At 45.9% G+C, this 27,123-nt stretch overlaps 3 protein-coding genes across 3 annotated transcripts in view; 2 read left to right on the top strand and 1 right to left on the bottom strand.

Annotated features, from left to right (window-relative positions):
• LOC142895137 (pleckstrin homology-like domain family B member 1) overlaps positions 1-27,123 on the top strand; it is a 363,501-nt gene that overhangs the window by 281,704 nt on the left and 54,674 nt on the right. The gene's annotated exons all lie outside the window — the stretch shown is intronic.
• LOC142895125 (A disintegrin and metalloproteinase with thrombospondin motifs 8-like) lies at positions 591-13,449 on the bottom strand. The gene is made up of 9 exons (XM_076035919.1): positions 12,214-13,449; positions 10,381-10,620; positions 7,039-7,171; positions 6,751-6,918; positions 5,610-5,905; positions 4,362-4,548; positions 3,143-3,315; positions 2,599-2,774; positions 591-1,566 (listed from the first exon to the last, which is right to left on the bottom strand). Exons 1-9 carry the CDS (start codon positions 12,961-12,963, stop codon positions 825-827), a joined length of 2,865 nt encoding a protein of 954 aa, XP_075892034.1. The 5' UTR covers positions 12,964-13,449; the 3' UTR covers positions 591-824.
• On the top strand, positions 14,704-26,756 carry LOC142895153 (A disintegrin and metalloproteinase with thrombospondin motifs 15-like). The gene is made up of 8 exons (XM_076035981.1): positions 14,704-15,925; positions 18,577-18,709; positions 20,110-20,277; positions 22,287-22,570; positions 22,657-22,834; positions 23,889-24,064; positions 24,782-24,957; positions 25,580-26,756. The coding sequence occupies exons 1-8, from the start codon at positions 14,975-14,977 to the stop codon at positions 26,355-26,357; spliced, it is 2,844 nt and encodes a 947-aa protein (XP_075892096.1). The 5' UTR covers positions 14,704-14,974; the 3' UTR covers positions 26,358-26,756.

Raw genomic sequence — 27,123 nt, 5'->3', positions numbered from 1 at the left:
ACGCAGTTAAACTGTATTTTTTACGCTGAACCCACGGAGAGTACAACCAAGTCAAATTAAACAATGGCTGAGGCACACAGAACAGGGACTTCTAACTGGACCAGATCGCAATAGTAACAGAGTAAATTACAACTTTTATAATCCCTACAGGAAAAAATATCATTTACACCTAACCTAATAACAATGCTAATTAGGAGTTAGGAACCAAAAAGGGAATTCGAATTTTTTAAGATGAAAAAAATTGGCTATAAACTGAGCTGCCCTTAATTTAATAAAAACACACCAGTCAATTGCAGGAAGCTAAACACCTTAGTGTTTTATCATGAAACACCACAAAAGCTCATGCTTTTGCGATATTTTCAGTATACTTGAAATGGAATTGTCTGTTGATTTACTCTTCTCATGAAAATGTGCTTGTTGACCTCTTGTGAGCAGGACAACACACACAGCCCTCCCCAGAAAAGAGAGTCTGCATTTGTATAACTTTGCATAAATGCTTCCTCTCATACTTATGACAGGGGGTTAGGTTTTGCTCACCCAGCAACCTGATTAAAAATGATTCTAAGGTTTTTCTCGGTAATTTCCCCCCCGCACCTCTCAAAACCAAGTATTTGAATTTTTGTAATTTTCTATCCATTGTGTGTATGCTCTACCCATTGGTGACTTTATCATACGTTGTCCTCGCAATCAATTGGACCCCTCAGGCGCCACGTGCCTGTGTGTGCGCGATGTGGCCATTTCTAAACCCAACAACAAGGTTGGTAGGTGCAGTCGGAGTCCAAAACAACGTAGGAGGAAAGTTCATCGGTTTCCCGTTGTTCGCCTCATAAGCACTCTTGGTTCAGGCACTCTGTGGAGATTGGCTGTGGGACTTTGTTGGGGTCGCACTTCTCTGGCTCGACCGTCTTCCCCGTGTAGTCTATGCAGAAGACGCTGCGGCGGCGCTCCCCCTGGCCACAAGTTCGCGAGCACGCCGACCACGGCCCCATCTGCCATATGGGACAGGGCAGGTCCCCGCAGGCCCTGATGTCCGAGGGCTTAAGGCCTCTGTCGCAGTGGGCCGACAGGAAGCCCGCGCTGTCCCTGCACTCGACGCTCCTCCTCGACCAGCCCGAGCCGCAGCTCTTGGAGCACTCGGACCACTCCCCGAGCAGCCAGTCGGGCACGCCGAAGGGATGAATGACATGCAAAGAGATCAAGGTCTTCTTGTCCTTGGACTTGTTGAAAGTCACGTCCTTGGGGATGAAAAAGGTGTACTTGACTTTGGGAAGGTTGTCGTCCCCGGCCGTGGCCAGGAGCTGGACGGTGATGGCCTCCTTCAGCTGCCGGAAACTCTGGATCCTCTCCAGCATGGTGGAGGAGCCGCTGTACTTCAGCACGGCGCCCAGCACCGGAATGTCCTGCTCCACCGTGGACACGGAGAAGTTGCCGTTGAGGATGTAGCCGCCAGTCTCCCTCTTCACTGCCAAGTAGTTCCCGTCATGCTGTATCCCCCTGTGGCTCCGCTGCTTGATGTCAATGTTGGTGGCGCCAACGGGGATTGTGACTATGTCGCTGTATCCATAACTAGTTGGAAACAGAAAGAACTTGATTTAAATCCAAATTTTCTAACTGTAAAGTTTGTCACAAGGTCAGGTTTCCCCAACTCAGTTCAGATTGAGGAGTCATTAGCTTCGACTCTTAATCTTGAAGCAGTCAACACGCTAAATCAACTCAACGTGAGATGTCAGAGACGTCTCAGTGAGAAATGAAAGCGAGCAAACAAGGATAGAACACAGTTAACACTGTGTTTTAGAGTATCTCAAATGACAAAGACGGTTCCAGCAAGATCACACCCCGCGTTGTATGTCATCTTCATTGTTTTGTTTCCCTTTAAACAGCAAATTAAGCTAGCAAATTAGCAACCGTCTGCCATTAGCACCAAGCAAAGTTTGCTATTACTTGAGACTGCTGCTGCTGCTTTATGTGTACTGACACAGTTTCCAAAGGCAGAGAGGACGAGGAGATTTGCCTGCATTAACATGATCATGCAGTCAGCCACAAGTACCGTTCCACATTCAATGTTCTAGTTTCTTTTCCTGGTAGCAGTCAAACAGACATGTCCGCTCATGCCCATTTTCAGCTTTTGTGCTTTAAGAGCTGGCTAGCTGCTGACTTTGGAGTTTAAATGACCTCGAGACAACAAGTGTGAATACATTTAATGAAGTGTATTGAAAAAAAGTGCTGGTCGGATGGAAGGGTTAAGAGAATTTGAAACTTCATAATGAATTCAATCTACAGTCCCGTATAAGTAGGGCAGAACAGATGGAACCTTTAATTCGCCCATTCATGTTGTTGAGCTCAGCCTTTGAACATAAACTCCATTAGTGATGAAATTAAGGACCATGTACTGCAGGTGATTTGCTTTGAAAATGCATTTTTAAAACTTGTTTATCTTTCAGTTGTTCTACATTACATTACATTCTGTCAACATTAGGGGGATTCCCCCCCCCCCCCACAATTTCTTTTTTTTTTTTTACATCGTGCACAGAAAGTGGCAATACAACCATTCACTTCCAATGCAGCGACAAGCTGATGAGATGCTTCCAGAACACTTACGTCACTCTATTGTAGGAGCCGGTGATCTTCCTGCACGACAGCCCGTTCCCTCCACACACTCCACACTTGTCCACCCTCTTGTTGGATCCTATGACCTGGTCGCAGCCCGCCTTCACACACTGGCCTTGGACACACACCGATGTGGTGTCAGGGCCACACGTGGTGCCGTCAATCACCTGCAGCAATGCACAAGTTGCAACAAGTTGAAGCCATTGATGTTTTTTAATTGTGAGCGCGTCCAAACGGACACTACTGCATCTTGAGCAGTAGACTGATGTCCTACTTGATCCTAATACAATACAGCTTCTGTCTGTGGATGGTTATGAACTGGCAGTGGGTGCAGAACTTTTACTTTTAACAAGTGAGCAGGTCGGTAGCACCTGTCTGGTTTTAATTGCCACAATTCAAAATAAATCTATGCTCAAAAGGAAACATTTGGCCTTTCAAGTGAAAGTTCAGCTGCACTGCTTTAATAGAGGGGAAACGATCCAAACATGTGAAAATGCGGTTGATACAAAAATGTAAACAAGGGCGAGGATGTTACCTTGGATTCAAACACCTTGAACTCGCTGCTGCCCCGGGCCCTGCAGAACAGTTTACATCTGTCTCTGGGGGAGACGCCGGCATATTTTGGAATCCACTGCTTCATGTTCCCGTTGTAGTCCAGGTAGTGGGGACTGTTGTACTTCTCGCACTGCTCTTCTCTGAAACTCTTCCCTACATTTCAGAGACGGAGCACAAACGGGCGGCCTATTAGATTTATGAATCACCATTGTCAGTTTAGCAGGTTTGGACAAAGTCAGGAGGTGGCAAAGGTATTCGCTTTCTGTACTTAAGTAAAAGAACGGATACTTGTGAAAAAAATCACTTTGGTAAAGGTAAAAGTACTGATTTCACTCCTTTACTCCAGTAAAAGTAACAAAGTAGAAGTTCACAAATGTACATAAGTAAAAATGTTGAATGCCATTGATGAACAATACATTCATTGATGAACTGGACTGAACTGACCAGAGGTCTTACATGAGCATCTGGATCATTTTGACCAGCTTTGGTACACTCAATACAGTAGTTTTTTCAACCAAATAAGTAATAATTATGACCAGTTTTGGATGTTTACACTAACAATAACCAATGTTTTTTTTTCTCTGTACTGAAAACGTATTGACCCCAAAGCCAAGGTACTCTAAGATAATCTCCTTCTAATATATTATCTATATATTTTAGTTTATGAACTAAACAACAGCATAGTTTTAATTTTTAACTAATTTTGAAGTTGATTCTGAATTTGACCTGAAGTGGACTTCTGGACAAGTTGGAGCTTGTGGAGGGATTTGTAAGGTATTAACTCACACCAAGGAGGAGTGAGTTAATACTGGAGGTGACGAGACTGTGGGTGGACGGCAGTGATGTGAGGGGTGAGAGATGGGCGGGACGATTTATGTTTCGTAAGTGGAAATATGCAGAGCGGGTTGTGTCATTGACTATAATGTAATAAGTGAATTAATAGTGAAAGTGAACTAACAAACCAGCATGTTTATCCAATGTAAGAAATAGAAAGTACAGATATTTGTGAACAAATGTAGGGAGTAAAAGTAAGAAGTTGTCCAGATACCTCAAAAATCCACTTAAGTACAATAACAAAGTATTTTAACTTCCTTGCTTCCCACTTCTGACAAATTCACGCTCATCTTACTTAAATAAGAGAAGTTGCAGGTACAAAAAGAGTGAATCAGTGTCTGAAACCACGTTGATGAGTCTCTCACCGTCATCGTTGCTGCACGGCTGCGTGTTGCAGGACTGGTACTGCACTCTCTGGCCCTCGCAGTACTTCCCTCCGTTCTGGGGCACCGGGTCGGTGCACTCCCTGTAGGAGAACTCCACCCCGCCCCCACACGTCCTGGAGCACTGCTGCCACGGCCCCCACAGGCTCCAGCCGCCGTCCACAACCACCTGAGAGGTGGGGGGGGGGAGAAACATGAGCGAGGGAAAAGTGGGAGAGTCAAGAACGGTCGGTCAGAGCTGCGTGCCAGCGGCAGCCTCAGCTGTGCAGCCCAAAAACCGCAGTCTGGGCCTTTTTTTGGGGTTTGTGGCCACGCGGCGTGTTGACACACCGCAACTAAATTCGTGTTGAAGTTCGGCACGCGCCGCCGTTCGCCTCGGGCCGTATTCCCGCCACATGTGTCACTCACCGCGAGCGGAACCTTGCCATGCGGCGGCTCCGCGGGGCAGAGAAAATAATAAGTAAGCAAGCAAATAAATAAATAAGAGAATAAATTGAGAGTGCGTGCGTGTGCGCGTGCGAGTGTGTGTCCGCGAAAAGTGGGCGTCCTTTCCAAAAGGGTTTTATGGGTTTGGCAGAGCAGAGGACCAGTCTGGGTTCATAAACAGATGTGTAATCATAACACAAGGAGAAGATATCAGGGCAACCGAGGTAAAATGAGACAGACAGAAAAATGCTAAGAAAAAAATGCATCATGCAAAATCGTATTAAAGCTAATACAGAATAGCATAAAAAAAAATCCGCTGACACCAGATGCGGCATAGCTACCATTTATGGCGCCTGGAATGTTTAGATTTCACGCAAATACCTGAGCCTGAGGCCGCGTTCACGCGGTCCACTTCTGCGGAAAGTTAGATTTTAAAAATTTAAAGTCTGATTTGTTTGTTTGATCGGTGGGCGTATCGGAAAGGTCGAGCGCTCGCCTTCTTACGCAGGCATGCGATATTCAGCGAAGCATTCTCTGCAAAATGAAAGGAAAAAAAAAACAAAAACCCAAGTGTGAAAACAATGCAGACATCTGCCACCAATCTGCTCGGGGAGCCTCTTGTCACAGTCGCTGCCTGGTGTGTTTTATGATTACAAACTCGCTCACACTGTCTCAGGGTGAACGAGAGAAACGGGATCCACTCACTAAAAAAAAAAAACCCTGCTAGCGCTTCACAACGGCTACCTGACCTCGTCAATTTTCCGGCTTAAAAATTCTATTTTTGTTTTGTTTTTTTCTTCTTACCGGCGGCTGCATCACCTCCTCGGTGGACACGCACTCCCCGTGCAGGCAGGTCCTGTTGGCCGCGCACGGCGTGCCGTCGGCCCAGGGCAGGCTGCCGTTTTTGGTGGAGCACTGCGACGTGCCGTCCTCCTGGCACCACAGCTGGCCGCAGGCATCGCTGCTGTCTGAGACGTTGGGGCAATGAGCGAACTCCTCTCCAAATATCTGCTGGCACTGCTCGTCCAGGCTGTACTTGACGCCCGGCAGCTCCCTCGGCAGTGGCATGGAGCTCTCGGGCACGTCCAGCAGACAGTCCCCTGCAGATCCATTGAGACACACACACACACACACACACATGGCAAGACAGTCAGGGATGCGCTGTGTTCCCCTGTAAAATGTGTTGACCCCACTTGATTCCCCCCCGCGTGCGGCACTGGAAAAACATTCAGGTCGACACGTTAAAGTACGGAGCAATTCAGATTTAGCTGAAGTCGAGATTCCGATCTGCCCTCGAACATCTCATACCAAGCTTTTATCAGATTATTTTCAGCCCGGCAATTATTCTTTATTACGTTCAATACCCTTCCCATCTGGATTTGTCTGTGACATCAGTTGTTTGGAATCATCTTCCGCAGGAACGTGAGATTTTTCTGTTTTTTTTCTTTCCTTTTTTTTCCACCCCCGTTGGAGGCGTTTTTCGAACTGATAAAGAACACACTGTGTTTTGCAGACACCAGCTGTCGCGCTTGGCCCGGAGGCGGGACGGAAAGAAGTCCCGCCGAGTGACTTAGTGGAAAATTGAAAGTTCGGTGACGGCTTTCTTTCTGTGAGGGAGAAAACAATGCTGGGGTTCGCAATACAAGTGGAAGAGACGGAGAAAAGGCAGAGGGTGAAAAGGAATTATCTTTAATCCGAAGCCGAAAGCGTCAACGTGGTGTCGGTGCTGGCTGGCCGTGGTTCCAGCTTTAAAAGGTATAACCCTGTGTATTTTTTTTCCCCCCAAAATCAGCTCCAATAGCAGAGCCAGGGCTTTGTGGCTGACATCCACATTTCTAGGGGACGGCCTCCACATGCCGGATTGATCACTGATAAATTCAAGCACGCTAGGGTAAAAAAAAAAAAAAAAAAAAAAAACACTGAAAAAATCAAAAGCATCTCCTACCATGTCCATTGTCAAAGAACTCTGTCACGCTGTGTGCGCTGCAGGGCGACCAGGGCGCAGTCTTGTTGAGGCTGACGAACAGCGGGGCCATCAGGTAGTTTCCACCCAGGTCCCCAAACAGCCGCTCGCAGGTTTTGGAGTCATCGTGAGGCATGCTCAACACGTGGCCTGCGGCAGGGGGGAAAAAAAGGAAAGGGGGGCGCCAACGTTAAAAAGCCTGTTTCGGCCGTTGGAACAGTTAGCTTCGTTTCGCCCCGTCCTGTGTCGAGAGCGCGAGCGTCCACTCACCGAGCTCGTGCGCGGCCGTGAAGGAACCTTGCAAGCCATTGTCCTCGATGACCGAGCAGCTCCGTTTGGGGTCGCACATCGTCCCCACGTCGGCCACGCCCAGCGTGTCGCAGCTGTTGTGACCGCATATATCCTGCGACGGCAAAAAAATAAATAAACAGAAGACACGACAGGGGCGTGAGTTTTCTAAACCTGCAACAGCACAGATGTTCACAATTTTCAACGGGCTCAAATTTGTTTCAGTAAAAAACCCGTAAATGTCTTTTCGTACAAACAGTCGACCTCAGACCGCAAACAGACGGGCAAGTTGGACGCGTCGGGGCGTTACTTTGAAAAAGAAAGGACGAAATAAACAAACCGAAAAGGCGAGAGTGGCCAGGCTGATTCAGCTCTTAAAACAGTCTACACAATAAACTGTTGTTCCCACTAGCACGCCAACCTACAAAAACAAACTAGACACCAGCAGCAGCAGCAGCAGCAATGGCATCAATTTGTTATCATTACTTTCAAGTCATCATTATTTTCTTTACCATTTCACTCAACTGATACTGGAGGTGAATAAACATTCTATTTGCAACAACAGAGTACTGTGATGCCCTTTGTCTGACACCGAGACAAAACTACCCCAAATGTGGAAACTGTTTATTTCATTGCATTTTCAGTTGAAGCAGCTGCACTGTACAGGTGGTAAATATAGAAAGCGCGCGGGCGACCCGGTCCGACTGGTAAATTAATCACACTAAAGGGCAAACATTCTTTGTCTATTTATGTCCACTTGTTTTTTCTTTTTCTTTTTTTTGATGCTGCTCATTCTTTCCGCCATAAAACACAAAAAAGTAAATGTCCTCTGCGCACAGCTGTCCGGAGCTCTGATGTGGGAAAATGAACGGCGCAGTGTGTCGGAAATAACTTTTCCACTTAAAGTGGATGATTTGACTGTTTAGGACGGAGGCGGATGCATCCATGGCTACTCCTCCGGCTCACCCTCGTTAAAAAAAAAAAAAAAGAAAGAAAAAAAAAAGGCAACAGAAACCTCTGTGATTTGAAACACATCTGGCTTGAAACGGGCCATTTGAAAACAGCTTGAATGTTTTTTTTAAGTTTTGTTGTTTTTTTTGTGCACCTTGTTCCACCGCACCACCCATTTGTAATTGATCTGGACGGAAACCCGAGAAACACAATTTCATCTGCAGATAGTGTTGACAGATGTGCAGCGTGAGATGAGGAAGATACAAATGAAAACATTTATTCAGTGACACCTGGTGATGTCTGTGTTCAAGAACGGCCAGCTGCACTTGAGCCACGGCCGTGACTTGCGACTGCAGCTCGCACGGGTTGCATTTTCAACCCTGACCCCAGCACAGAGCTGAGCCCGGGACGTTTCGAGTCTTTATGGTGTAGGACAGTTGGTTTGTCAACAACAAACATATGCTGTACATCTTTTAAAACACATCTTTACAAAAAGATGAAGTAACCATAAACAGGTTACATTAATGACTGTTAAATGTGAAATGGCAATTCCCATAATGTCCGTTAAAGACTTGATCTATGACGAACTGAATCTCATTGTAATGTATAGCTAGATAAACAACATCACAAATACAGAACCAGCTGGGGGCCCCTTCTCATATGATGAGAAGAATCACCTGCAAACAGTTTCAAAACGCAGGCGATGAACGAAGGTGGTCTTTCTCAGAGCGCTGATAAACCGCAGCTTGTTTGGTCTGGAATTGTAATCCGCCTGTTTGGAAACACCGAGAACTATTCAATCCCAAACACCTCATACGAGAACCCTTAATTTACCCACAGGGATGGAAAAGCTTTCCCTGACCACACTCTGTTTAACTTTTCACCTCAAACATGGGGTATTTTCAGAGGTCTGACCACCTTCTTAAAACCACAGTGTTCCTGTCATGCGCCAATATTACGAGAGCTAAAAGTCCACTCTATAAATGAAATGCGGTGTTCCCCCTGGATCACTTCTTGGCCCGTTGCTGCCTAAACGTACATTATATATATATATATATTATTCTTATATATTTACATCCATATTGTAAGTGCTTTCCTGTTAACTTTGTCTGCCACTTTGACGGCCCTCTGGAGTCTGGATCTGCTCTAGGTTTCTTCCCACAGGGGAGTTTTTCCTGGCCACTGTCGCACTTTGCTTGCTCTGGGGGACCAGTTGTTTTTTTCCCTGATTGTACAAAGCACTTTGAGATGTCTTTGGATGTGATTTAGCGCTGTACAAATAAAAGTTGATTGAGTGGTTGATTGAGAACGTTGCTGCTAATTTCTCAAACTAATTTTTCTAAAATTATTTCTAGTATCTTTCATTCTCAAAGTCTATCTTGGTCTGTGACGAAACTTGACAGAAATGTTTCAGTTGTGACCAAGGTATGACCATTGCAATAATTATCAAGAGGGCCAAACAAATTACATTATCAGACAAGCTGGTTATAAAGTAATGAATGCAGTGTTGATTTATTAATTGTGTGATGATGAGCTATTCCATGTCCAAATTGCACTATTTCCTTTCTACCTGTGATTAATTGTATTTTTGTAGAGTACAATATAATTTCATTATGTACTGGTCTTATTGTGCTAATTTGATCATTTAAATATTCGGATACAGTGACATCTGTTGTGTGGTTAATGAGATGATGTATGATGATGATGTGATGATTTTGCAAGATTTTTTTTTTTTTTTTCCATTTATGGTGGTGAGGCGATGACCTCTATCTTAAGCATTTCATGTAGCTATTGTTGTGTGCAAAACTTTTCTAGTGTTCACTTTATTTAGAAAAAGTTGTACCTTATTTTGACAAGACGTTTTTACACTAGCATATAGCTGTGTGCAGGCGTTCAATCTGGTTGTTGCCCTGGTTGTGTTTTGGGGACCACCAAAAAAGTCTTAACTTGGGCCACCAGAATCCCTGATTACTAACGATGAAGTAAATGTGCTTATCTCAATGATGGCTCTGGTTCCGGTTCCTATTTGCACAGACAACAGTTCATTTTTCCCAGATTACAAAGCAACATCTGGAAAATTATCCATCAAACCACCTGAGAGGAAGTATGAGTCGTTTTTGTCGGGAGCTCGCAGATGTCCGTCTACAATTTTTTTTATAGTGTTCATTCAGTCGCCCGTCTTCTGTCATTTCACCAAAAATAATGTGTCATCCAAGATACTTTAGCATTTAGGGTTTCATCATCATTTTACTGGTTAATGTCCATACTAATGGTCAGTGCTCAAAATCTGACAAACAGAAAATATATATAAAATGCCAGTTGCAGATTGCAAGAAGAAGGAGCCCGAACAATTTTGTACTTTTTCACACTTACCTCTCTGACAAAGAGCATAGCGGTGTCGTAGTGCTCTGGGTGTCTCTGACTCGGGGGGTTAAATTTCTGCTGCCAGGAGCAGAAGTTCCTCAAGGCCACGCCGCCATTGCTGGAGACCTCCGGGCCGACCTCCTCGTCCTCCACCACCAACATCTTCACCACGACCAAGTTCACCGAGTTCTTTATGCTGGGGTGCTTGTAAAGCTGGGCTACCATTGACATCAGGGTCAGGATGTAGTGCTGTGAAGGAGAAAGGAGAGAGAGGAGACATGGGATTTTCAGAAACATGCTTAAGAAAAGTTCAAAAAGACAGTGTAGACAATATAAGGAAGTATAAAATGTATATTATATATTATATATATTTTATATGCATATATATATTGTTATTTATGTTATATGTATATATATACACACATAAATACATACATACATAGAAGAATAAAGACAGTATTAAGTAAAACAACGGTAGAAGAAAAGGATTCATCATTTAGGACAAATCAACGTGTTTTTCTCCCAGATTTGACCAAATCACACACAAGATCAGTGAAGTATTGAATGCACATTAGCATTTAAGTTGGTGTGTAATTCTGTCTGCCGGAGAGGAAACAGTGCTCTCCTCCTGGGAGTCTCCTCCCTGCCTAGTAAACTGCTGCTGCTGCTGCTGCTGCCTTTGGAGGGAACGAGAGAAGCAGATGTGATTGTTCATTATGGAGGTCTTGTGTCGCCTGTCAACTGTTTATCCCATCAACTGCCGAGGCGGAGGAGAGGCTGGGAATGCGCTTTAAACATGTTGGGACGCAAGTGCGGCTGTCGCCACGGTTGCACGCCGGCCTTTCGGCGCTTTCGAGGGAGAGGGAGGAGTCGCTTCATCGTCTCATCGGCGCACGTGAACACTTCACCCGCTTCGACTTTTATCACCGAGTTAACGCCTGCCGTCAACTTTGGCAGGAATGCGTTGGCCCTACATGTGCCGCGTGCACGGGCACACACACACACACACACACCCACAGAGCCACATGTTGATTTTTTTTTTTTTTTACTCGGGACTTTGAGCAACTTCCTCTCTTCCTGCTGCGGTTTAATGCAGGTGAGATTAGACGTAATCCTGGAGATTTGTAATGAAAAGACTCCTGTATATACACCCAGTCCTTCAGGCCGACTTGACCCCTGAGCCCGTTGCTTTCACGCGCTCGCCGACTGGGTTTGGCAGCTCAGGGCATTGTTAAACACAAACAGACAAGAATTTGGCAGGTCTGCATCGTGTCAGGATCATGAACTGGGCAATCCTCTGGTCTCAGGAGGGCTACAGTTCAGGATCAGGCTGAAACTACTATCATATGTGACGGACCATTAAGGGGAACGATTTTGCTCTGGAAATATCAATGTTTTGATGGAAACGCAGCATGGCCTCGGGTCCTTTCGATGTGACACTGGCAAAATGCGCCGATTCTCAACATTTCGTAAATGCCTTCCGGGATGATGCTGACGCTCCGCTGCCAAATTGTGACCAAGTCCTGAGGAATGTCTTTCAGCATTGCTTACGTTTTTGTTCCCTGACCTCTTTCTGGGCCTGTGGAAAACAGGGAGCCCACTGACTTCCCCCACTTGCCCCTGCCAAGACATGTTTTATGAAGCGTCACAGAAAAACAGAGGGTGTCTCTGGACCCCTTTGCACACAAAATTAAGAAAAGGACAGGGGAGGAGGAGGAGGAGGAAAAACTGATGACGCTTTTCGAGCAAAAGCTAGCTTTTGGTCTTATCTGGAGCACGAACCTATTGTGTGTTTGGGTTGCTGTCAAGTGTGCAGGAAAGAGTGAGCTCATGTAGTCTGACCTTTATTTCATCTCCGTAGAAGTGGGTCATGCTGGAGTCCGCCACCACCAGGGTCTCTATGAACCGCGGCGCCGACACGAAGCGTCGCCTGCGCGGTCCCCTCCGCGCGTCACCGCCGCCGCGCGTAAAGCTTCCTCCCGCGCCCCTCTCCGCCGCTCTGCCCTCGGCGGGCGCGTAATCGAACGTGAGGGGGGCGCCGCGGCTCGCGCTGAAGGTTCTCCTCTTGAGGACGTGCGGCTGCTGCGTGGAGTCCGGCCCCAGGCCGCCGCGAAGCTTCGGCTCGATCAAGTATTCGTTCCCCTCCGTGATGAAGGAGCCGAAGATGCCCGAGCACAGGCTCACGGACACAACCGAGTTGGGATCTCGGTCGACGTTACCCGAGTAAAAGCAGCCCCTGAGGTCTCCCTCGCCGTCTTCGGTCTGGTCCGCGAGACTCCGGGGGTCCGCGAGCTTCCGAGCGGCCGGGGAGCCGCGCGCGGCGCTCACGTCTGTGGCTTTGACGCGGCGCACGGAGAAGGAAGGCGCGAGGAAGCCGGTGTCCGGGACCAGGTTCAGAGTCATGTCCTTGCCAAACGCGCTCAGGATGAATCTCGGCTGCTCCTCGCTCCGCTTCCAAAACCGACCGCCGACTCGTCCGTTTATCCGAACAGGTACAATATCCTGTGACTCGAAGGGAAGGGAAAGCGCCGCGTGCGTCACGCACAAGAGCAACACGGTCATCAAACACACACCGGGGCGCATCTTCTTCATTTTGAAGTTCGCCTTTAATGATTAAAGTGTATTGAAGTGTTTGTCCTTTCCACCTTGAGGCAATGTCCGGATCAGATTGTTGTTGTGGCTGCTGCAGTTGCTGTTATTATGATTATTATTTTAATCCAAGTGTTGAGTGAGTCTGGTAAGTGGAGGCAGCCTGATGTCAGATGATGTTCTGAAGTCCCTATAACCCGAGTCAAGTCTTGTTGTGCCACTCACCAGAACCTCTTCAGTCTGGACACATCGGGGGTATTTATACTTTCAGCTCTTCCCTGGACATGAGGGGGTTTATTTTTGATATCCTCCGTTGCTGGAAATTCTCCTCCCACTCGCACTTCATGCGAAACTCGTGGATAAAACGGATCCAATGAGAACGGGCCGACACTCCCCCCTTCTGAAATAGCTTGACGACCGCGCTCCTATTATTAACCCAGCGTGCCGTATGGCGGAGGCTGGGACATCTATACTACGCATAGCTGGAGATCCGCCACTCGTGTTATTTTGGAGGCGTCTGTGAGTGACGGGCCCCCACGGAGTCTAGAGCCCCCCCACTCCTCACAAGGACGCGCGGCTTTATCCCCTCACAATGGAACTTCAGAGGGCTGCGCGCGCTCTGAACGCTGAAGTTTAAGCGCACGGTTTTTAAAAGCGAAACGAACCGCGTCTAAAGGCAGCGTTTGCGGAGACTTTCTGCGAGTATGAACAATAAAATTAAGAAAATAAATAAATGAAAGTGGAAATTAAATTGTAGCTACTTTGTACAACAATGCCCTGATTCAATAAAAACTCAGTATGGGACAGAACAATTTCGACAATACAAACATTGCTTATTTGTTTGTATTAGGAGTGAAGTATTACTTCTACTGTCTGCGAAGTCCTAATATTACGCCCTACCGCAGAGGCAGTCTGCATCACAGGCATCAGCTCTTCGATGACTCAACAAGCTCGGGCAAGCGTCGCAAAGTCCTGCGTTTCAAAGAATTGGAAGAAAATACTGCAGTTCACAAACGTGACCGGCAGAGGGAGCTAAAATACAACACAAACGATCCAAGTGCTACGCGTACACGGGATTGGCGGTGGTAACAGGTGTCGCTCTTTGCCTACCGTTCACTTTTTCCACAGCATTACTTGGGATAAAAACGACTTCGGGTCTGGTTGAAGGAAAGATCAAATCGGGGGTGGGGGGGCAATGGTTTCGCCAAGTTTGTTGCCGCACACATACAAGGAAGTTGACTCCGGTATCTTAGCTGTCTGTGTAGTATAGCTGGGGAAACATATCAAAATTATCAAAAAGAATAAATAGTAAAATAATAGACAACAACAATGACAAAGTGCGGACAGTAGGACAGTAAAGCAGGTGCGATTATCCAAGTGTCATTAGAGCACGAATCAAGTGTCACTTGTTGAAATGAACATGTGGTGCAATATCAGACAGAAAAGCACTGAAGGGGACCCAGTGTGGCTGCAATGCTGCATCCAATATTGATGTTAGTGGCGCACGTGGATATGTTTGAAATGAACGGCCAAACCCTCCGCATTAGCCTGCTTTCCACCTCCTCTCTCCACTGTTGGGTTGGTCCGCTTTGCAGCGATTCCGGCCGGCGGGAGGAAAGGATTGGGGTGGGGTGGGGTGGAGGAGTGGGGGCGAAGCTCCTGTCACACATGCTGTACGGCAACAATAATATTTGGAGAGCTACAAGTGGCTGCGGTCTGCCGCTCACACCGAGACGCATGACCAATGAGCTCCCTCCCGTGCGCACAGACGCGAACTCACTTGACTGCGATCGCCGCGGCGTTTAAAGCCGCGCAGCTCGCACAAGTTGGAGGTCAGAGTGGAAACGGCGCGGGATGGAGATGAAGCTGGAGGGCGGCGCGGTTTTCTGAGGACGCACAAAGAGGCGCACCGTGCCGTTTTGCGCGCGTACCAAAAAACCCGCACAGTTTTAAAAAGCGGACTTTTCTCCCTCTTTTTTTTTTTTTTTTTTTTTTTTTTTGCAGGAGCAGCACGATGGCGATCCCCATCAGTTATTTGATTATTTTCACAAAATTAATTCTTTATTTCAAAGGCACACATTGCACGGAGGTGGATTTCTGCACACCCGTCCGCGTGGATCACCCGAAGCACGACAATAGCGTGCACCGGCGCGCGGAGCAGATGCATGGGAAGGATGTTGCGTTCAGACTGAGCGCGTTCAAAGAGGAGCTCTACCTCCACCTCACACAGGACTCCAGCTTCCTCGCAGCGGGCGACCTGCTGCCCGGCGCTGACTCCGCGCCACCATCACCGTCCAACAGCTCTGCGGACCTCAGAGAGTGCTTCTACTCCGGCGACGTGAACGCGGACCCGGACTCTTTCGCCGCGGTCAGTCTGTGCAGGGGTCTCCAGGGGGGGTTCTCCTACGGCGGGATGGAGTATTTCATCACCGCGAGCGAGGACGCGTCCGCACACGGGAGCTCTTGGAACAGGACCCACGTGATCCGCCGCCGAAGACGCTCTGGGGGAAACTCCACCAGCAGGTGCGGGGTCACACCTGACGCCAACTACAACGTCTCCCTGGAGAAATACAAGCACATGCGCGACCTGGAGAGCGGCGGCTTTGCGGAGACGGTGCTGAAAAGCCTGGGCAGGTCCAAGAGGTTCGCCTCCATCCCCAGGTTCGTGGAGGTGCTGGTGGTGGCAGACGAATCCATGGCGAAATTTCACGGGGATGACCTCAAGCATTACCTCCTGACCCTCATGTCGGTAGCGGCCAGACTTTACAAGCACCCCAGCATTCTCAACTCCATAAACATAGTGGTGGTGGGCTTCATGGTGATGAACGAGGCCGACAAGGGGCCGAAGGTCTCGAGCAACGCCGCGCTGACCCTGCGCAACTTCTGCTCCTGGCAGAAGAAGATGAACAAACACAGCGACAAGCACCCAGATTACTGGGACACTGCCATCCTGTTCACCAAGCAGGTAAGCTAAAGGGAGGAGGGAGCTGCCCATCATCAGTGCCGCATCACATTTGCATGGGCACAAATAGAGTCGCGATGGAGATGCTGCATCCACGCACAAGTTCTGCACCACACGATGCAAAGAGGTGGACAAAGACCGCCAGAGTAAATGGCAAATCCCCCAATAACTCGGAGAGAAATCAGAAAAATCTGGTGTTTGTTACTTCCTTACGCCACGTGTCCAGTTGTGTGCATCTCAGTACTTTCCATGTGGACCTTTCTGTTGGTGCATACTCCCATTGTGCAAGTGACCTCTTCAAAGTCCCAGGAGAAAAAAAAAAAAAAATCACTTGCTGTACTGCCTTAAGAGCAGTGTTGGCGAGTAATCTATTACTAAGTAATCCACTACTGTAATTAAACTACTTTTTAGTGACTGAGTAATGTAACAGGATTACTGTGGCCAAACTGGTAATTATATCATAATTACTTTATCAAGTAAGGATTCCATTACTTTTCGGAAATATTTTGCAAGCTAAAAATGTCTTATTATCCACAAAATGTCAGACATTGAGAAAAACAACCAAAAACGATTGATGATGCAGCATGCAAAGTCATTGATATGCGATGGCGCACCAAAACAAGCATGGCGAAGGCAGAAGAAAAGAACAGCCATTGCGTCTGATATCTGGGAATACAAACATTATTTTGAGTTCATCTCGTCTATATGAAAGAGTATTGTGGTTCATTCATTGTGTGCAGGAAACAAGATGTTCTCAACTGTTCCTTTATCTTTTTTTTTTTTTTTTAAACTAAAGCAATTAGTAATTGATTACTTATGAAACAAAGAAGTAATCAGATTACTTTTAAAGAAGTAATCAGTAGTTGGATTACTTTTATGGAGTAATCCCAACAACGCTGCTTGAGAGACACAACATCTTGGGCTCAAGTCATTCTTTGTTTTCCAGCCTCTCCTCTCATCAGGTGTCAGGTGATCCTCTGTGGCCACAACCCACATGTCATCGCTGTCCACAGTCACTCACTCTGCCTCTCCCTCTGTGTGATGCATAGCTTGTGGTACTTGCTATTATCTGCTACAGATTTCAGACAAAGCCAAAACCCCACACAGGCAAGGAACAACGGGTTCAAATTAAAGTGCAGCTCTTCACGCTGTCAACATTTACAAAGCGCTCCAGTCCGACTCACCAGGGAAATCAAATCATCTGAGGATTGACTGCTGCATAGCTGAACATATGTGGCTATGTTAATTGTGGCCGCCACTGGCAGACAGGTTTGACAAGTTCATGCATAACGTGGCATAATGATCGTGTTATGTAATGAGATTTGCAATCAACCGAAGGCCACAATTGTCCTTATAAATCATAGTAATTCAGTCAGAGTTAATCAAATATTCGTCATGGTGGTCTGCAATGGTTTTGTTTATTTAAAGCAAGGCGACTTGAGCTAAAAGCTAAAATGTTGTGTCAATCATCAAACTGATCATGCTAACCATGACCATAACCTACTTGATATTTTGTGATAAAGAAGTGTTTACGTTAGGAAAAAAGTCAAATAAAAAATAATAATTAATGAATTAATTCAGATTCAATACAAACAAAATATAGTTGCATAAAAACCTCATGCCTTTAACAGAACTTTGGAGAGCAGGATATTTAGCCCTGTGTTTGCCACTTGTTGCAGAACACCTTGTTTTCGCTGCAAAGCTGATGCTTTGCTGTAACCTTCCACATGTTAGCAGAGGAGAAAAACAAGGCAGCCCCCTGGAGGTCTCAGAGGCTGGGGGCGGGGCAATGTGACATCAAGAATCACCCCTTTGTGACATCACAAATGGATGACTCCCACTATGTTAAAGGGTGAACTTTTCCCAATCTTTTGGAAGTTCTTCAACAGACAACCGCATTACGGCTGAAAGCACTAAGAGCCTGAATGCTTCCCAATGTCGTACCCAACATCCAAAAAACTCTTACTTAAGGGTGAGAAAAAAAAAGCCCTGACTCCCTTTTGGGAAAAGAGATTTCCTGTTACACAAGTTCACAACAAAAAAAAAGCATGAAAAAATAAAAGCTTAACTTGATCAATCATGATGAGGCAGGTGTCAGGCAAAGTTTTGGGTTAAGTGTTTGAGGACAGGAAAGACCCGTACGCTAGACTAACCAACCCAAAGACCGGCGCTATCACTCTGTGGAACATCTTTGTCCCAGCATCTGTCCTGTTTATGTGGCGGGAAAGAGCCCAGGCGGTCAGCCTCCGCCCGATACGGATGTTGAGTCTGTGGTTCGTGAGCGCATAAAGATGAGACCTGCGGTGATGTGTTTTTCACTGGAGCTGGACCGTATCCCACAGGTGGTCCTCATCTCCTCCAGCTTCTCCTCCTGCTTCTCCAACCAAACACCACCAAGACGGCCGACCGCTGCGGGCTTCCTGACCCTCTAACCTCAATGCATTTGAAGAACAGTGTAGCTAGCAATAAGCAAACCCACAAGTGCCCATGTGCTTTGTGTTAGCGCTCCGTGTGGCTTTTTTTTTTTTGTGTGTGTGTGTGTGTGTGTGTGTGTAACTCTTGGCAAAAACGACGGCAGAAATGAACCTGGCCTGAGTTCAGTTTGGCTCCTCTCCTGAAGGTTCCACTCACTATCTCTTGTCATGCGTCACCAGGATCTTTGCGGGGCCACCACCTGCGACACCCTTGGGATGGCGGACGTCGGGACCATGTGCGACCCCAAGAGGAGCTGCTCCGTCATCGAGGACGACGGCCTGCCCTCGGCCTTCACCACTGCACACGAACTCGGTGAGCTGAACCCGACTCGACCGGGACCCATTTTTTAACAGCAAGAGCCGCGTGTGACTCCGGCCCGGAGTCTCAAATGAGTTCTGTGTTCGGGTTGGACATGACTTGCGTATGCATAATCACTGTGGAATCTGGCCCTGTTTGATGGCAGTGCTCTGGTAGTGGTTTACAGTCCATGTCCTGGGGGCACGGTCGGTTTTGAACCCTATCTGCTTCGTAATTGTAGGCACCTGATGTTCTGTTTTCAAATTAGCCCCTCGTTCCGGGGACAATCAAAACCAGGCAGCGAGTCTCGGAGCGGTGGTGGTGGTGGTGGGGGGGGGGGGCGGGGGCGGGCGGTGCATGTCCAGTGTTGCAGCTGCACCATTCGACCTCCTACCAGTTCACCATCCTCATGGTGAGAAAGCCGATGCATAAAAATACTTAGCTATACTTACAACTAATCCCCCCCAAAATCATAGTGTTTATACTTTTCATAGATTGCAGTGTTTCTTCTTCTTAGGTAGGAACAAACCTGTTTGTGTCTCATGGAGATGAAACTGTGATCTGTATTTGCAATCAGCCTGGATGTTACCACAGAATGGTGATCGATTGAAAGGGGTGAGGTGTGATCAATGTCATATTGGTTTGTTATGACAATGGTTTAAGCTTGTTTGGCGGTGGTTAGCATAAAGACAAGTCAAGGGACAGACAAGGAAATGTGCAGATCAGATTTGTTTTAAATCCACGTTAACCATGTCTTGACTCCATCAGAAAACAATACCCCAAATACTTTTATACTCCCCTAAAGGTTCAAATACCAGTGTCTGAACTCTATACTTTTAAAAAAAATTTTCTGAATATGAAAAAAAGCACTAATTGACATCGAGGCAGTGAAAGCTTGAACACACGCAGGACTCCTGACTGAAACCAGAAGCGCCGTTCCCAAGACCTCAAGAGAGGCATTGGTTTACATGGTTTCTTTATACATCTTCGTTACAATACACTCAAAAATGTTTTCTGTTTGTTTTTCATTATTTCGGAACATGCCGGCACTTTGAGGGCTGAAGCTCTTTGCTTGGGAACAGAATTCCCCCGCCGAGCCTGAGTTTAGGACATGGACTTGGCCGCGCTGAATATTCCCATGCATGACTGCATTCCTGTCTACAATGACATCATCTTGAAAATGAGTCCAGGCTGAGTTTACTTCGCCTTGCACATACGTTTTGGGCCGGCGACGGTCTGGCTTCCCCTCACGTTGGGGCTTGCAATTTTTCTTTTCTTTTTCTTTTTTTTTTCCACCGTCGTCACAAAAACCTCTTTTGAAATGGACGAAACGCATTTCTTCTTTGGTCACAACGTTAACGCGTCAACGCCACTTCTTTGTCTCCTCCCCACACATCTTACCCCCGCCCCTCCAGGTCATGTCTTCAACATGCCCCATGACAATGTGAAGACATGTGATGAGGTATTTGGGAAACTGAAGGACAATCACATGATGTCTCCAACGCTGATTCAGATCGACAGGAGCCGGCCTTGGTCTGTGTGCAGCGCCGCCATCATTACCGAGTTCCTGGACAGAGGTCATGGTTAGTAAACACTTCCTGTATTTGTCTCTGGAGCCAAAAAAAAAAAAAAAAAAAAAGTTTTGCCCGTCAGCTGGTTCCAATTTAATTTGTGCCCTCAGAAAAACAGAGCTTGGAAAGAGTTGGAAGGTCACATTTTTGAGTATTTTTTTTATATTTGTCATAATGATGCTGTTATCTGAGGCTTTGTCAGTGTTGAGGCAGACCAAGACGGCACTCATTTGTTCATTTGATTCATGTGTCCCTTTAACCTAAGTGAAATTGGAAAACAAACTGAGTGTAATTGCCCGACAGAGCAGCTGCGTTTATGCCTGCTGAGCCCTTTTAGTGCCTCGCGGCTCGAGTTAAGGCTCAAATGATCCCTCAGTGTGCTTCCAAAAGAGCAGAAACATGCTTCTCCTCTAGTGGCCCAAAACAACCCAAAAGAAAATGTTGCATTCAATCTCTGGCCGTTTTGCTTTGTTTGATTTTAATGACATGGGGTTTTTCGAGGTATCCTTCGGGGGTGGGGGGCGAGGTCAGCAAGAAAATGTATTTCGGGATTAGAATGTCATAAAACCAGAGCAAAGTGCCTGACATGCTATTTGTATTCATTTAAAACCAACAAGCATATTTCCTCTTTATGAGGATATCATAAAAACCCAGAAACACGTCCGAAGTTCCCTTTTATGGCAACATGTTTACAAATCCAGGGATTGGAGTTCTGTTAGAAAAGAAAGAGAACCCAGGAGGAAGCAACACCCAGAGTCATGATCTTTTTGGAGAGAGAAAAGTGCTCGAGGGAGACACAACTTCATCATCTTCTCGAGGGTTCAGACAGACGAGAACACACAATTTCACATCTCACATAAATCACGTAAATGGAAGCAGATGCTCCTCTTAACCAGCTTGTTTGCCATGGAATCCTGTGCCTTGATAAACTGCTAACAAGAATCTTTTATACTTTTGCTTTTTTCTTTTGCCATGTTGTAAAAAAGATAAAACTGCCTGATGTGTACAAAAGAAAAATATTCTCATTTAACAATCGTAGATAGAACAAATGTCTTTGGAGAGTTTAAACTGATAAAATGCCTTTAACTTTGATTTTGGTTTCAATATTTTTCAAGGCAGGCATTTAAGAAAAAAGCAAATTCAATGAAAATATTTGAAACGATGAAATGATGAAATGCAACTATCGGTCAGAATGATTCAAGTACTCAGAAACTAAACGCATTAATCAAAGAAAGTACATCATACACGCAGTTCTGTGAATCACACTCATAATTCTAGTGACAATCAAAGTGTGCAGATATATTGTTGCTCTTGTGTTCTTTTGCCTTCATATCCTCCTCTTGCCCACTCTGTTTTAATATAAACGTCAATAAGTGGCTCCAAGTGTCTTCTGCACTGCTTAAGGAATGAAACATCACTTTATTGTGTATTCAGTGTGTGCCAGAAATTGTACATTGAACATTCCAGGGTGAGCCGCTGCATTTTGCATGAATCGAGCTTTGTGTAAACTTTTTCCTGTTGCTTCACTGCCTCTTATAGAAATTTGAAACATGCTCAAATACAAGTTCCAGTTCATGTATAATATTATGCCATATGACATGCCATACATACATGGTAATTTACATACATTTGATGCATTATTACACATTAATTAAGTCATTCTACTGCTTAACTAATTACCACGAGTGACATTTCAAGCTACAACATCTTAAAGTAAAAGCTCTCAATTAACCCTGATGAATGAACATTAAAGGATTTATCACAGACAGACTATTTTAACGTTTTTGCTATTCAGTTTGCAATCAGATTTTATGAAATGAAATGAATCTGAGAGTATAAATATGATTTGAACTCGAACCAAATAGGTTCCAACATCAGAATTTTGGATTATCTCGATACAAAGACCAAATCAGAAACATAGATATCGACGCAAATACACAATTTGCTCTGAATTGTGCTCTGACCACTCACACTTGTGACAAGCCCCCTCCTTCTGAACTCCTTTTGCATTGTTTCTGTAGGAGACTGTCTCCTGGATCAGCCTCAGAAACAGCTGTCGCTGTCTGACAACCTGCCCGGTTCCAGCTACAACCTGCACCGCCAGTGCGAGCTGGCCTTTGGCCCCGGCTCCAAGCCCTGCCCATACATGCAGCCATGCTCCAAACTGTGGTGCACAGGCAAGGCCCGCGGCCAGCTGGTCTGCCAGACCCGACACTTCCCCTGGGCGGACGGCACCGGCTGCGGCAACGGCAAAGTGTGCTACCAAGGAGTGTGTGCCGATAAGAACAGCACCGTTCACATCAAGGTATTTGGGGGGTAACGACGGACGCCCCGCTTCACTTTAACGTCAGGCCGATTCACCACAAGCTCTACGTTGTTGTCTTGCCTCAGGTGGATGGACGGTGGGGGAAGTGGAGCACCTTTGGAGATTGTTCGCGAACCTGCGGCGGAGGAGTTCAGCTGGCCAAGAGAGAGTGCAACAACCCGGTTCCTGAGAATGGGGGCAAATACTGCTACGGTCTCCGCATCAAATATCGCTCCTGTAACCTGAACTCGTGTCCAGACAGAGGTATGGTCATCTGCTTTTTGATGTTGATTCACTCTTACTGTATAAAACACAGATGTGCCATTATGATGTAAACCCTTCTCGTTTATGTCGTGTGATTGTGTCACTGTATGGTTTTTTTATGTTTTACTTTGTGGGGTCCTATGAGCTACAACCCAATTTGCCCTTTGGGAAATGAAATAAATAAACTAAACTGAACTGAACTGAGCATGTCTGAAAAAAAACATCTTAATGCAGATTAAGAAGAACATTGCAAGAAAATGTATGGAAATAACAAAACTCTAAACTTATCCCTCTAATTCCCATTCTCATGTGACTATCTATTTTCCAATGCCATAGATATGTAGATACATTTTTTTTAGTCTTGACCCAAGAGCAGTAATCCCCATGGCAAGTATTGGCTGATATACAAGAATAACAGCAATTTGCCCAATTCTTGAGTGTAATTCCTGAAATCCTTTTTCTTTCACTTTTCTTTATCTCTGCTTTCTTTGTTAGCCGCATGGCGTCATCCTATGATGTAATTACACTTCATACAGCCGAATTAACACCTGTTAAATCATTGTTTATTTTTTCATTTTTAAAGTTGGGTAAAGTCATTTCAACTCGTACAAGACATAAACAGTGAGGGAATTCTCCCAAGGGATCAATAAAGTATAATTTAATTGAATGGAATGGAATTGAATTGAAGTGAGAATCATACACCCAACTCTGGCAAGGAGGCAACAGTTTATGTTTTGACTCTTTGGTGTTAATGAACGTCTTTCTATTCAAACTGGACTGCTACATTTCCGAGACACTTGGATGAGACCATACAAGTAGTGTGGAGAAGTCATGTTTGACCTTGTTTCTTCATCATGTTGAACATCTGCAGCGTCCATTAGCACTTCTGCAGTGAACTGTCCGTTTCAGTTTACGTGTAATGTTGTGTGTTTTTGTGATATTGTTATGATATTTGACGTAATCTACCTCTAATAGTTTGGAGAAAATACTTATTTTAAAAACCAGGAGAAACAAAAACAAACATTCTTCAATGTACCGTTTGCCCAATTTGCAGGCAAGAGTTTCCGCGAGGAGCAGTGTGAGGAATTCAATGGTTTGAACCTGAACACCAACCGGCTGGGTCCCTCCGTTGTTTGGGTTCCTAAGTATTCGGGCATCTCTCCCAAGGACAAATGCAAGCTCATCTGTCGAGCCAATGGGACCGGATACTTTTATGTACTCACTCCGAAGGTATGTCGACAATTTGTTGAATTATTTTGTTTATGAGAAGCAACCTCATTAGTGGAACTGTTTTGATCAGCTGTTCACTTGGATTCATTTGTTTCTCACCACAAATTAATTTAGCCAATAATCCAATGGGCCAATGTTTAAATGAAGAAGAGTTACCCCAATTAGTTCTCTGAGTTATGAGATGGCACCAACTCACATTGCTTACAAAAACTTAATTATTGAAATAAATGGAGGTGGAATTGAGGCTGATATATTCCAGTTGTGTTGTCAGATGAGTCACGGCCTTTAGATGGCACATAAACCAACCCTGTCGCCGTTTGTTATGTTGCAACAGAGAAAGGCATCCACCCATATAAAGCTGGTTGCTATCCAGCAAAGTATCCCGTGAGTGCACAGACATTCCCAGGCAGTGAGAGGCAAAGCGCTAGCGGAAGAAAGGCAGCAAGACAGATGAAATAGCAAAAAGGTCATTCACACAGGGACAGTATCGACTCACAGCTGTGGCCTGTTACTTATGCAACCACCCACAAACACGTGTTAGTAGCATAAAGACAAGCCAACATTTTGTTTAACCTATAAAGTTCAACGGCGAAATCCCTCTCGTGCGTCATCCAGCTATCCAAATGTGTCTTTTGGACCGTCAGTGAACGTGTCGAGATGGACGCTGACCCCATCAGCATCTGCGTGATGTTCCGCTCTTGCTCTCCAAACGTGCAGGTGATAGACGGGACGCCTTGCTCTCCCGACACTTCAGCTGTGTGCGTCCAAGGGAAGTGCATCAAGGCGGGCTGCGACGGCAAGTTGAACTCGAATAGGAAGTTCGACAAGTGCGGCGTGTGCGGAGGGGACAACAAGGGCTGCAAGAAGGTGTCGGGAATGTTTACCAAACCTATGTAAGTAATTCTCAGTACATATTGACAAGGGTGGCCAACCCTAACACTAGAAAAATATTAGTTCTTTGGAAGTGAAAGATAAAACCCCTATGCTGAATAAGTTGTGACATAGAAAACCTTGAACCCATGCGATGACTGTTTACACCGATGTGTAACATGAAACGAGGCCAACCAATTGCGACATGCCCAGTTGAGTGTAATTCCTGGAGACAACTCTCCGGAGTCCTAAACTTGCCAACTTGTACGTTACTAGGGCGTCTTCTTGTTTTGCCTCTGGAATGTAACCGCTAACTCCTCTACTTCTTATTCATCTCAAACTTTACGCAAGTATCTTGGCGGAAATGTCTCAGTCTTCTGGTCTCCAAAGAAATGAATTACCTTCCCAAGTCGCAATACCAATTTGTTTCACTATGTCACTATCGCAATGATCGTTTTTGGCAGTAGAAATCTTGTGTATTTGAAGGGGCTGATAGGGCTAATCCCTCATTTCAATTCCCCTTTATGAATGACGGTAGTTCCACTTACAGAGGTGCCTGTAAGATTGCAGTTTCGGTGGACAAACTAAATCCCTCCCTCCCTGTGCAACAGAGCTCTAACTCTCAATGTCCACCCGTCTTTCCAGCCACGGCTACAACTTTGTGCTGACCCTTCCCGTTGGAGCATCCAATGTTGACATCCGCCAGCGTGGCTACCGTGGGATGGTCAGCGACGAGAACTACTTGGCGGTAAAGAACCACCAAGGCAAGTACCTGCTGAACGGCAACTACGTGGTGTCGGCCGCCGAGCGCGACCTGCTGGTGAAGGGCAGCCTGTTGCGCTACAGCGGCACCTCCACGTCCGTGGAGCTCATACAGGCCATCAGACCGCTGCAGGAGCCCCTGATCGTGGAGGTGCTGTCGGTGGGGAAGATGACCCCTCCGAGGGTGCGCTACTCCTTCTACGTGTCCAAGGAGAGCAAGGAGGAGAAGACTCTTCGCAAGGAGGAGAGGAGCCACGTGGCACAGAACAGCGTGCTGTCAGACAGCAACAGGGTGGAGGCCAAGAAGCAGGCGATTGGGAAGAGGCCGGTCAGCCACTGGGTGACGGGGAGTTGGGAATCGTGCACGGTGTCCTGCGGGAACGGCCTGCAGAAAAGGCTGGTGCAGTGCCAGAACGTGGAGGGCCGTGCGGCGGCCGACTGCAACAGCAGTGACAGGCCCGTAGCGCTGAGGTCATGTGGGGATCCGTGCCCCATGTGGGACGTAGGGACCTGGTCCCAGTGCTCCAAGTCTTGCGGAAGAGGCTTCAAAAGGCGGTCAGTGCGGTGCGTGACAGAGAACGGTCTGAGTCTACCCAGGGACCACTGCTCTGGCCGGAGGAAGCCTCAGGAACTGGACCTCTGCATCCTGAGGCCGTGCTAGAGGGGAGCAGACGCTGGCCAAGACCGACCTCTCTCTGGCAAAGTGACAACTTGACACAAACCCAAAATAGCATGACATAATTCCATGACTGTGTTTGGCTGAAAGACTGTCAAACGTTGTCTGACTCTAGCGGGACGGCTGCTACACTCTGAAGGAGGGCAGCCAGTGGAGCAAAGAGAGGCTCCCCTCCATTGTTGGGTAAGAGACATCTGTATTATTGTGTAAACAGGAGAAAAGAAAAAAAAAATCTGTCTTCTTGTGGACTGTCAAACCATCTGTGACAGGTTTGACTTGTGGTTAGTCTACCTCAAACAAGGAAGATCACACAAGGCCTGAGAATTTACACACACGCGCACACACACACACACACACACACACACACACACAGACAAGAATATATATATGTATATATATATGTATATATATATATATATATATATATATGTATATATATATATATATATATATATATATATATATATATATATATATATATATATATATACATATATATATATATACATATATATACATATATATATATATATATATATATATATATACATATATATATATATATATATATATATATACATATATATGTATATATACATATATATACATATATATATATATATATATATATATATATATATATATATATATATATATATATATATATACATATGAGTTGTGACCATGAACAAGGACATGAGGCTACAAAGCAAGGCCTTAGTACGCACGCTGTGCAGCCTCAACAGCAGAT

Source organism: Nelusetta ayraudi, unplaced genomic scaffold (assembly GCF_046127955.1).
Source record: "Nelusetta ayraudi isolate G7.1 ecotype Tasmania unplaced genomic scaffold, CSIRO-AGI_Nayr_v1 ptg000048l, whole genome shotgun sequence".
NCBI classification, from domain to species: domain Eukaryota; kingdom Metazoa; phylum Chordata; class Actinopteri; order Tetraodontiformes; family Monacanthidae; genus Nelusetta; species Nelusetta ayraudi.
The sequence above is the reverse complement of the archived record's forward strand: the minus strand, read 5'-3'. Positions and strand labels throughout refer to the sequence as shown.